The 13,203-nt window shown below is 35.9% G+C and overlaps 1 protein-coding gene across 5 annotated transcripts in view; it reads right to left on the reverse strand.

The window, feature by feature from the left end:
• The window catches only part of SOHLH2 (spermatogenesis and oogenesis specific basic helix-loop-helix 2), an 88,042-nt gene that overhangs the window by 42,496 nt on the left and 32,343 nt on the right, over positions 1–13,203 (reverse strand). Inside the window, exons 2-3 of one of the 5 annotated variants that reach the window (XM_036832016.1) lie at positions 5,159–5,211; positions 2,558–2,785 (exon numbers count right to left, since the gene is read on the reverse strand). The exons of 3 other annotated variants lie outside the window; for them this stretch is intronic. In XM_036832016.1, coding sequence (XP_036687911.1) covers positions 2,558–2,608 — 51 coding nt within the window. In that variant the 5' untranslated portion in view covers positions 2,609–2,785; positions 5,159–5,211. The remainder of the gene's footprint in view (positions 1–2,557; positions 2,786–5,158; positions 5,212–13,203) is intronic. One more of the 5 variants, XM_036832015.1, reaches the window with a different exon arrangement.

Genomic DNA, 13,203 nt, shown 5'->3' on the forward strand with positions numbered 1-13,203 from the left:
AGTGTGGCAGCAGGGCCCACATTATCTTGCCCTTATCTGGCTTTCTAGGTTCAGCTTTTAATCAAGTCAACTAGATTGAACTAGATAAAGTCGACAAGATTCCCAGATAGTGTCCTGGCATTCTCCCCAGTGTAAGATCCCCACAACCAGACAGAGTAACCTCTTTCCTGAGACCATAGTGCTGTAGGGATGAATCACCTAAAGCCTGGAGAAGCCCTGAACGACCTTCAAAGGATAAGACAGCATTGGCCAGCTGCCCCCTGTGAGCACAGTTCACTAATTTGGAAACTGCCCCAGATATTTCCTCTGATCCTCCCCAGCTGCTAACTCATTTATCCCTTGGTCTTCTTTGGTTCCGATTTCAACCTAAAAACTTTCCCTGTTATCCCTGTATCAAAGAGGCTAGGACCCCTCCTGTTCACATGCCTCCTTTCTGACTCTGGCTCAGTTCTCCTAAGCTGAACGTTCAGCTCTGGTGACTGCATGGTGTAAGGTTTAGCACACTCACCCCTGAACATTCTCCTTCATCCTGGCTTGGGGTCTCTCCCACACTACCCTCTGACATGCACTTTCCTTTTGTGGTTAATTTGAGAAGACAACAGGAAAATTCCCAAGGCATTTCCAACTCCATCTCACATCTCTGCTTCAACAATTAGAATTCATTTTAAGTAGCGTGATAAGGCAGAGGTTATTTTACTACACCTTGTATCCTAGTAGCCAGGACATAGAGGATGATCATAAAGATCATAAATATATGATTATATATTAAATATATATTAAACATAAATATGTTTTCCCAGTGAGTTAGGAACCATTGCCCTTAGGCAGTGATGAAGGTCAAAGAATAGTACCAACTTCTAATGATGCCCTGCAGCCAATTACACTAAGATGCGACAGTTTTCTCATCATCCAATACACCAATTCACTTTCAACCACAGGGTTTAGTTCTACTGAATTAAGATGAGGCAGATCTGCCTCATTTTAACCAAAAGTCTTTACTAGGAAATGTGGAGCTAAACCAAAGTGACATTATAACTATGGATGAGGGAGGCTGTGTCACTCAAGGTCCAGAGTGAGGCTAGGCACTGCCACGTTGATTAATTTTCTAGGCATCCTCCCAGGTAACCACACAACAGCACCATTAGAAGCAGCTCCCCTGAAGTCATTGGTTACTACTGCTCTATTGCCTGAGGGATCAGTAGTTACAAAGTCACTCATTCTCCTTTAGCCACAAAGACTGCTGACTTGAAGTCCTGTGGAATTTCTACATCACACACAAGCCAGACACTCATAAAGGAGAGAAGTCTGTGGTATGTGAAGGTGGGGATAAGGTGAAGGAGAAAAAATGATGTTCACACTTTCCTTGTAAATACTTACACGTATCCTAACATGATTTAAAGTCAGCTGGAGGAATTTTTATTTTTTTATTATGAAAAATTTCATACATATCCAAGAGTACATACATGATAGATGTACAATGTAAAGTATGAGTGTATATGTACCTACCACCCAGCCTAAGACACTATCAATAATTTTGAAATCTTTTTCTCTCCTATTCCCAGTCTCCTTTCTCTTTCAAGGTATAAATATGATTTATCCTTTTCTTTTAACTGCTGAAACCTGAATGGATTGTATTGTGAGAGAGAATAAACCTCTGTGTGAAGCCTCTGAGGTCTGTTGTTTCTTATAGTCATAATGCAGATATTGATAACTTGAATTTAGGTGCTGCATTAACAAAATACTAAAACAAGTGGCATGGTGTTAACTTAGCAGGTCTGCAGTGGGAGGCAGGGACACAATGTGACAGTGGAAGCCTGGAAGTCCCTATTATGTCACAGCAGAACAAGTGCTTAATAATAATAATGATGATGATGAAGATGATGTGTGCTTGATGTTACTGGCTGCCTTTGACAAGGCAGAAGAAAAAAATGAGCTTGGGATATAATCAGCCACTTTGCAAGGAAAAGGGAATAGAGAGAGTCTCAGGGAGAATCTAGAAATTTGCGGCATCAAAGAGCATAAGGGGCTGGAAAGGCCAACAACTCTGAGACCCAAAAAGCAAGAGATAAGACCGAGAAGGGTTTTGAGCAACAAGAGGCCACTAAGACAGCCTGTGGCAAAGATCAGATTATGGGTGTTAACTTTATATCCTAACCTATTATTTCAAATAGCTGCAAGGTAGCTGCCATTAGGTAGAGAGAGAGAGAGGCCAAAGAAACAAATCATGCTCTAAAATTATCATTATTATACATGGAATTGACTACTATTTTGATGGAGCTATATTATCCAAGAAACCATAAACTTAGACTGAAAAGCTTTTGACTACGTGAACTATGACGCCACCACCCATGGGAACCCAAGTTTGTTCTAACAGAAAATGAGCTCTAAAAGCTGTGCATCTCTAAATGAGGGTCTAACCTCCACTGCCCACTTCAAATATGAACAAGAAGACTGAAATGAAAGAAACTCCCAAGGAGTAGAGTTAGAGGTCATTAAGAAAAATGGAGAAGAACATTCCTACCAGGAAGCAGAATCAGAGCCTGGTCAAGGAACCTACCCCATTCGCAGGGAAGAGGGCTTTCACCATGTCTGCCCAACAGGATTCCATAAATGCTTTGGATCAGTGATGCTGTGCCTTCTTCCTTTTCTGAGTGAAAGTGATTAAGGGTATCTTCCCCTCAGACATGGATTGGTACGTTACACGGTTGTTTGGGCCCAGCCTCTATTTGGCTTAGACTGTGCAGCATTTGTACAAGGCTTTAAAGAGCAGTATCCTAGAAACAAACTGATGAAAGAGCAAGAGATTCTATTTAGTAAAAAAAAAAAAAAAAGAAAAAATTATTCTGGTTATGTTCAGCAGACTGGAAAATACACTGAGTTAGAATCACTTTAAAAATATCAATTGAAATTCTAGATTCTGACTCACTGATGCAGGCAGGCCAGGGGCCATTGCTGTCAATGAATGGCTGAATTTATCTCTATGTAGTTGCAAAGAAAGATAGCATTATCTACTGAAAACAATATCCAGACTTGTAAGCCTTACTAAAAATATTGTTTGATACTATATTAGTGAGCATAGGCTGCTTCAACAAGTAAAATCCAGATCTCAGTAACTTCACACACACACACACACACACTCACTCACACACAAAAAGGATTTACTTTTCACATACACCACGATCAAATGAGGGCTAGCAAGGTAAGAGAAATGGATTTGCTATATGTGATTTTAGTACTTATTTTTATCACATTAAGATATCAGAATTGAAAACAAACATGGTTACCAGGGGGTAAGGGCGGAGAGGGATAAACTGGGAGGAGATTGGGATTGACATATACACACTACTATATATAAAATAGATAACTCATAAGGACCTACTGTATAGCACAAGGAACTCTACTCAATACTCTGTAATGACCTATGTGGGAAAAGAATCTAAAAAAGAGTGTATATATGTGTATGTATAACTGATTCACTTTGCTGTACACCTGAAACACAACATTGTAAATCAACTGTACTCCAATAAAAATTTTTAAAAAATAAAGCAAATATACTTTTTTTAAAAAAAGATATCAGAATTGTTTCAAATAAAAGGGTTTTCCAGCCCCCTCCCCTTCCCTATCACATACACATAAAGGTACCTTTGAAATCAATTAGTTCTATCTTCATTCTACAGAGTAGAAACTTAAGACAGGAAAGTTAAGTAAACGTCCCTAAGTTAATTAGCTTGTTAAAACATGTTCCCTTCTGGTACTCCACAAGTCTCTCTCCCTCTCCACCTATCTCTGAATCATCACTTGGAGCCTACCTCATCTTCCCCTGTAGAGCTGGACAGGAAATTTGTGTAACAGAACACATTTTTGGCACTATCAGTAGACTAAAGCCCTCTTTTTGTAGGCTCTCTTATATTTTTAAATCGTTAAAATCGTATTTTATGTGTGACATTGTATTAACATTCTAACATTAAGTCCTCCCACGATCCTATAAACTCTTTTGCAAACATCCATTTAAGTTAAACAAAATATATTAAATGCCTGTCGTATGCTAGGTACTAAACTAGCTGGTGACAAATGATGAATAAGAGTGTTCATTACATTAAACTGCTGGAGATAAATTACACTGAAGTACTTCAGGATGCAAGAAATACATGAGAAGAAAGAATTTTAGTGTAAGACGGCAAATGCTAACTGCTGCATAATGTTTAACCATGTGGATGAAACACAGTCCACAAGCATTTCCCTATAATTGTGCATTGAGAGAGTACCCCTTTGTGGGTATTATAAATAATACTGATAAAGTGATTGTCCTTGTATGTTTTCTATATGCAGGATTTTTCATTACAATAGATTACCAGAAGTACAAATATTAAGTCAACATATTAACATTAAGGCTATTCAAGAATATAATAAAATTGTCTTCCAAAAGAATTATATGAATTTGTACTCCCACCTGCAGTGTATTAGAACTTCTTAACTTCATATCTATTAGCATTGAAAATTATCTTTTTGAAAACCACTGTTTATTTTATAGGTGAAAAATGGTATCTAATTTCAGTTTACATTTAACAAATGGACATTAATACTATTACACCTGATTTTGCTAGTTTTGGCTAGTGGTAAAGCAGTCCAGTTTTGAAAGTCCATATTTACAGCCTATATACACACAGCCTATATGATGCAATCAACATATATTTTAGGAAGTTATTTTTGGCTCTAGTTTCCCTATCTGATAAACGGGCAGGGAATCACAGTATCTTAGCATCAGAAGGGATACTGGCAGTCATTGAATCCAACTTCCACCCACTGCAGGAGTCCTTCTGTAACATCCCTGACAAAGGGACACCTAGCCACTGCCTGAACAATTCCAGTGATGATAATCTCACTGTTGGGTAGTTCTCTGGATGATAATACTCTCTCTGTAACTGAGATAGAAATATGAAATTGCTTTATAAAGTTAAAAGGATGCTCTATAAATTCAAGATTTTTCTAATTCATAGGTCAGATTAATCTGATGTTAACTTGTTTTGAAAATAGTGCCCTACTGTCAAAATGATATGATCTTGCATTTAAATAGTGCTTTATTATTTTAAAGATACTTTCATACCTCAATCACATTTAGTGATTTTAATAGCAGTTTTTAGTATTCTGGTATGCTTACCTCTCTTTAAGTGCCCAAAATCCTAGCATCACTGTTGTCATAATTCTGTTATTCTGGTATTAAAAAAATAAAAAATCTAAATTATTTACATCTTGAAATAACTATAATTCAATTACTCAATTTACTTTAAAAATCACATATAATATGTGGTCTAGACAGGCTCTCACTTGGGCACACAGCAAAAAGAAACCAATTATTACAAGAAATAATTCTTAGTCCAGAATAAAGTTTCTGGTCCAGTAGAATACGACTATCAAAGTACTAAAATTGATATAAGTAACTCTGCACTGTAGTTTCCAGCTATACATGATAAAACTAATGAAGATGATGAAAACTAGAAACATTTTTTGAAACAAAAACTATATAGCTCTCTATAAATTAGAAAAAAAACCTAATCCTAGTCAAAAGTCAAAAGGTGCTTTATAAATATCTCTACAAGGTTATTAAACAAGAGATGGGATTATTCAAAAGAAGTCAAGGAAATACTGGGAAGTAGCATATAAGCTTCATTGTTCTTTTGACTAGCGTAGTATCTGAAAGAGCTTCTTAGTTGGAAAATTATGCTAATAATATACTCTTGACTCAACAATGGCACTAATGACAATGCATTTTGATGTTTAAGATCATATTTTCTAAGATCAAATAATATTCCATTAAAATTTATCTGCTAGTTTATATTAAAAGGTTAACATATGTTTAACTTTTTTTTATAACAGCTTTATTGAGGTATAAATCACATAACATGCAATTAACCCATGTAAGGTGCTTTCCATGTTTTTGGTTCATTCATGAAGTTGTACAACTATCACCATGATTAATTTTAGAACATTTTCATCACCCCCCAAGAAACCCTATACATATTAGCAGTCATTCTCTATCACCCACCCTTCCCCCGGCCCTGCCAGCCTTCAGCTACTACTATTAACCTACTTTCTGTCCATATGGATTTGTCTACTCTCGACATTTCATATAAATGGAATCATACAATATGTGATCTCTTGTGACTGGCTTCTTTCACTCAGAATAATGTTTTCAAGGTCCATCCATGTTGTAGCATATGTCAGTACTTCATTCCTTTTTACTGCTGAATAATATTCCATTGTTTGGATATACCACAATTTGTTTATCCATTCATCAGTTGATGGACATTTGGGTTGTTTCCACTTTTTAGGTATTATGAATAATGTTGCTATAAACATTTGTGCACACATTTTTATGTGCACATAGGTTTTCATTTCTTAGGGCTGTACACAGAGGAGTGGAATTGCTGGGTCACATGGTAACTCTATGTTTAACCTTTTGAGGAACCAGCAGAGTGTTTTCAGAGTGATGGTGCTACTTTACAACCCCACCAGCAGTGTAAGAGGGTTCCAATTTCTCCACATCATCATTATTATTATTATTTTTTTGTTTGTTTTCTGTGAGAGTGATTCTTTTTCCTTTTTTTTTTAATTTAATTAATTAATTTATTTATTTTTGGCTGTGTTGGGTCTTCGTTTCTGTGCGAGGGCTTTCTCTAGTTGCGGCAAGCGGGGGCCACTCCTCATCGCGGTGCGCGGGCCTCTCACTGTCGTGGCCTCTCCCGTTGCGGGGCACAGGCTCCAGACGCGCAGGCTCAGTAGTTGTGGCTCACGGGCCTAGTAGCTCCGCGGCATGTGGGATCCTCCCAGACCAGGGCTCGAACCCGTGTCCCCTGCATTGGCAGGCAGATTCTCAACCACTGCGCCACCAGGGAAGCCCCACATCATCATTATTATTCATTAATATCTGTCTTTTTTATTATCATAACATTTGTTTTTATAAATGGTACTTTTTAATATTTTGTAATATATTTAGACATTAAAATTTTTTAAATATATTAAATATTGTTTACTGATATTTTGCTTTATGAATTCTGAACTCTTCAAAAAAACCAAATACTGATATTAATACATATTTCAATATTAAACAAAACAGAGACCCCAAACTATCATTTTTGCACTGATTATTTCAATAAATAATTGCAAGTCCTCATAAAGCTTTACATGACAAATTACCTTCAGAGCTTAGTATTAGGGACAGCTGTTTCTCCACTTGTATATTTCCTTATACAAAAAAATGAGAGCTGTGTAACTCACTCTTTCTTTGTGCTGATTACTAGAAAGCTTAAAGATAGAGCTTTTTCTTAGTTGGGAATCTTGCAAAACTTTAACTTTTATTTTTATCTTTTATCTTATGAGTCTTGTTTTTATATCTCTATATTTAGTAAAAGGTAACACAATCCTTTTTAGAGAGAAAATAGGGTATAAAGAAGTAAACAAATACATATGTAGTATCTAGTAATTATTTAATAAAATGAGTCATGGTACCTGATATCTATAGTTAGCTTAAGAACGGGGGAGAGGGACTTCCCTGGTGGTGCAGTGGGTAAGACTCCACGCTCCCAATGGAGGGGGCCTGGGTTCGATCCCTGGTTAGGGCACTAGATCCCGTATGCATGCTGCAACCAGGAAGTCCACATGCTGCAATTAAAGATCCCGCACACTGCAATGAAGGTCCTGCGTGCTGCAACTAAGACCTGGCGCAGCCAAAATAAATAAATATTAAAAAAAAAAAAAAAAGAACAGGGGAAAATATTTCCAAACAGTTTCCATTTGGAATAATTTATAGGAAGTTACTTTATATTTCGCTGCATTACTTTTTAAAGTCACATAAAAGAATTGTCTATATGAAATGCATGCATTCTTCCTTAAAGAAAAAAAGTGAGTATCTATAAGTAGTTATAGAAATACATTTGGCATCCATTACTGGTGATACTGAATAGAATTTAGGTTTTGGTGCCAGAAACTATACTTACCTCTGAGTGATTTCTGTAAAGTTAAAGTCCAATAATTTCACTTATTAAGTTAGGGGAAAAAATCATATGTATCTTCCAGACCTAGGTGACAGTAACAAAACAATCTAAACACAAATAGGAGAATTGAATAAAATTTTTAATACCTTAAAAGAACACTTCTTGTACCCTCATTCTATTTCCACTCTAGACTTGAGTATCATGAACACTTGGCAAAGTTTGGTCCAAAGAGCCATCACTATAAATTAATAAACATCACTAGGCCATCACTATAAATTAATAAACATCATAAAATGACTTAAATTACCATGTGCTAAGTGGCAGGACCTTGCAGTTGAGTAAGTACTGGTTTTCTAGAATAGTAAGAAACTTTAGCAATTGTATAGTTTGCCTCAGTCATTTTACAGATGTGGGAAATGAAGATGAGGTGAAAGAACTTGCCCCAAATGTCCTAAGTTCACAGCAGGGTGGGAACTATACCCAAGCTGATTCCTGTTTCCACAATACCATGATAGTTCAAATCAAAGTTGAAAATGCATCTGATTTGCAGCTTTGTTTAAACCTTGAGTTTTAAAGAGCTGAACATGATACAGCGTAAAATAGCAAAAAGTTTTGATGAACTCACATTTTTAGCTAACAGCCAACTAGAATACAAATAAAATAGCTATGTTACTATCAGAGCAAATCATGGGTATATTATTAAAAGCAAGTGTAATGATGTCAACCTTAAGGCTTTCTAGGATATTTTTAAAATCATAAGAATGCTATTAGATGGTATAGGGTCACTTGAGAAAATTACTTTCATGCAGACAAAGGAACAAACTTCTGGAAGAAGAGCTACAGAGAAGTTTGATAGCTCTTTCTTATCTATTCCAATCCCTGAAAAGTGTGTGGAACGCTAACTCCACAAGTTGAATATGACAGATGAAAAGAGGGAAGAAATAGTAAACCACCCAGTTCTGGAATCACAGATTGAGTTTTGGAAGATGGTTTGATCTTGAAATCTTTTTTACTGGTCGTCTCATGGCATCCATTGTCTTCTGATTAACTGAATTACATCTTCCCCTGAAATAAAATAAGTGTTAATCGTGACTTTTCAGTCACCGTTGTGTACAACAAAAACATTGTATGTCACGTGGGGAGGACTGTATATTTCACCTAGTTGACCCAGCTCACAGTCCTTCATAAAGAAATTTCCCTACGCAGATTTTCTGCTTACTGTATAATCCTAAACAGCCATATGTTACACCATATCATCTCGTCAAGCTAGAGAGGCAACTAGCTCAAGAGCAGATAATCCAAAGGCTTGGAAGCAGCCCATGAGGTGGCCTAATGTGGAGAGCTTTGTCCAAAGAGGGATGAGATGGACCATTCTGATACTTGCTTCTGGAAACGTAAATTAAAGCTAGGAAAATACATAGAGAGAGGCCATGAAGTAGAGAAGGGACAAGATGGAGATAAGGATCCATGAGTAAACCAAAGATATGTGACCTAAAATTACAATAAAATTGAAACTATGATATATACCAAGGTCTGTGATATAAAAGTGATATAGAAAGTGAAGATAGCAGTTGGTAATGAGAAGAAAAATGAAGTGGAGGATAAACTAGGGGCCTATTATACTACAAATAATAATAACACCATTTTTATAGCTCGTAATCTGTGTCAGGGACAGTTCTAAATTTTATTTATTTATTTATTTATTTATTTATTTATTTACTCCTATCAACTTCACAAAATCCCTATGGTGTAGACATTATCATTAGCCCTGTTAGATAGAAGAAAGAAACAAAGTTATATAGTTAGTAAGTAGATCTGTAATTTGAATTCAGGAAGTCAGAGTTCAAAGTCTGTGCCTTTAATTTCCATTCTATATGGCAAGTCACTAAAGTGATGAACCATGAACATCTGCTAAGGTCTTTAAAGCTTCCCTGAATTCTAATTCTAATATCTGTGGGCCCAGTTATATTGGAATTCCTGTTCTTGGATTTCCATGGGATCACCTTTCCCTTATTGACTTATATATCTTTATAAAGCCAACTTCCCCGTATGCTCACTTGATGTAGTAAGAGCCAGCTTCAATTCCCTGCAAGGTGCTTTAAAAAATATTTTTCTCAGGGAGTGATGTCAGCAAAAATGACGGAATAGAGACCTCCAAAAATTATTTCCTCCATAAAAGCAATGAGAAAATCGGCAAAAATGGTCAGAAGCAACTTTTTCAGAAGTCTAAAAATTAACCAAAGGCTTGCAGCAATCCTGGAGAATTTAATAAACACACACACACACACACACACACACCTGAAACTCAGCAAGAACACTGAGCTTTGTAATATTTTAACTTGCCCTACCCTGCTATCCTCAGCTCTGTGGTATTGCTGTGAAGAAATTGACAAACTAATCCTAAAATTCATATGGAAAATAAAGGGACTCCGAACAACCAAAACAATCTTGAAAAAGAAGAATAAAGTTGAAGGACTCAGACTCACTGATTTCAAAACTTTCTGAAAAGCTAGAGTCATCAAGACAGCATGGTACTGGCGTAAGGACAGACTTAGAGATCAATGGAATAGAACTGAGAGTCTAGAAATAAACATATGTTTATGGTTAATTTTTTAAAAGGGTGCCAAGGCAATTCAACTGAGGAAGAATAGTCTTTTCAGCAAATGGTGCTAGGACAACTGAATAGACACATGCAAAAGACTGAAATTGGACCCTTATTTCACACCATATATAAAAATTAACTCAAAATGGATCAGAAAGGAGCTAAAACTATCAAACTCTTGGAAGGAAACCTGTATAAATCCTTATGTTCTTGAATTAGGCAATGATTTCTTAGATACGATACCTAAAGCACAAGCAACCACTAAAGTGATCCTAGGAAGCCAATATCAATTGGACTTCATCATCATCAAAACTTTCAGTCTTCAAAGAACATCATCAAAAAAGAAAAAAAACCCCAAAATTGGAGAAATTATTTGCAAATCATATATCTGATAAGGTCTAGTAACCAGAATATATAAAGAACTCTTACAACACAACAAAATTAAGACAAACAACTTATCAATAATTGAAAAATGGGCAAAGGACTTGAACAGATATTTCTCCAAAGATAATACACAAATGGCCAGCAAATGCATGGGCACTAAGTATCTAACGAGGGTCCCTGGAATACAAAACTTTACATGTTGTCACGACTCATTGCTGGAGGAACTAAGTCTGTTCCTATATGACTCCACTGGGGAACTTTTAGACGCTTGTGCCTGGTTTCCTCCAAACTTCACCTCATACACCCTTTTCCTTTGATGATTTTGCTTTGTATCCTTTCGCTGTAATAAATCTTAGCTGCGTGCGCAAATAGATGCTGAGTCCTGTGAGTTGTTCTAGCGAATCACGCACGGGAGGGGTCTTGGGGCCCTCCCAACGCAGAAGTATAGTAGTTTCCAGAGGGAAGTCCTTTTCCAGAATTTACTTTAATGTTTTAACTACACTGTATTTCCATTGATGAAAATGTACAAAGATAATGAATTATAATTTAAAGTATTTATGACTACTCAAGGAAGAATACTTATCAATCTAGCCAAATATCGAACAAAATGTTGCTTTCCCATGAATTTTCACCAAAGAAACTTGCTTTATGGCATGCACCTTGAATGCCTGTATTTGAAAAGGATTCTGATCTATAGCTAATTTATATCTTCATTTACAATTTTTATATCGTTAAGTTATATATGAATATATTCCCTATGTGAGGTAAGGTTATAAAAGACAAGGATTGCCTGAGTAATTCTTCTGTACTTAGTACAGGACCAGGAAAAATCATGTGTAGATATAACCTCCTAAACTCATAAAATATTCCTCTGTTCTTTATTCATTCTTAATTATTTTTGTTCACATAGGAAAACATAGTTTAAACTGCACTGGCATCTACATTTATTTCAGTGTCCATATTTCCTCACTAAAAAGGTTAAGACTGATAATTTAATTGGATTTATATCATTGTTAATGGTGTAGTTGTACGCTCTACTTGGGAACAGTATTATTCTAGCTTGGAAAACAAGATCTTAGCATGTTTGAGGATGAAAAGCATTCCTGGAACCTACAAAATATATATAAATGGCGAATGGAGAGAACAAACTTCTTTAAGTTCTCTTATCATCTGCTATTTTACATTGTTGCTATAAAATCTGGACGTTCAACTTCCAAAAATACAATGGACACCTGTTTTGTGAGTACCATTCACATGTGAATATAATTAATTAGAAAGGAAAGATATAGTTAGACTTGAGTTTTCACTGGATTCTCTTTCATTCTAGGCAGTTGATCCATCTGTTGCCTTTTATTTATTTTTATTTTTTTATTTTTTAAAGGGATTAAAAAAATGTAATTGAAGTATAGTCTACAAACACAAAAGTACACATATAATAAATGTACAGCTTGTTAAATTTTCATAAACTCAACACTTCCATGTAAGTAGCATCCAGATTAAGAAATAGTACATTATCAATACCCCAGGAACGCCTTATTGTTGTGTGTTTTTTTTTTTAACATCTTTATTGGAGTATAATTGCTTTACAATGGTGTGTTAGTTTCTGCTGTATAACAAAGTGAATCAGCTATACATATACATCTGTCCCCATATCTCTTCCCTCTTGCATCTCATCTGTTGCCTTTTAGAAACTTGGTATGAGCCAGAGACCTGAAATGCAAATAGTTGAGCATTTATCCTCTTATTTCATGATTGCTTTCAGAGATAAGAGGAACGGTCAATTCCCAATTAACTCTTTCCTAGCCAGGTCCTTTTGTAGCATGACTAAGAGAAGCTGAAGAATAATGGGAAATTCTGGCCTTCTCCAGTATTATCAGGCTTCTAAAGATTCTGGAAACCCCTCTATCTCAACCCCATAGTCCATGCAATTTTTAAAATAAATATAGAGTGAATTACGAAAATCATATCATCCATTTGGTAAAGACCATTAAAAGTTTTTACAGACACTAAATATAAATAATATATGTACTCTGCCGTTAGGGTTGATAAGACAATAGGAACTGTAGGTATCTTGAAATGGAAAGACAAGATCAGATTTTCATTTATTGTCTATTTTTAAATTCCTCCAGGATACAAAAGTGGACACGTCTTGTGGGTGGTGTAAATATAATCTGCAATTCAGGAAAAATTGAGGCTGATGACCTTAGAGATGGTAACTGAAGCCAT

The sequence above is a fragment of the Balaenoptera musculus genome, chromosome 18 (genome assembly GCF_009873245.2).
Source record: "Balaenoptera musculus isolate JJ_BM4_2016_0621 chromosome 18, mBalMus1.pri.v3, whole genome shotgun sequence".
Taxonomy (NCBI): Eukaryota; Metazoa; Chordata; class Mammalia; order Artiodactyla; family Balaenopteridae; genus Balaenoptera; species Balaenoptera musculus.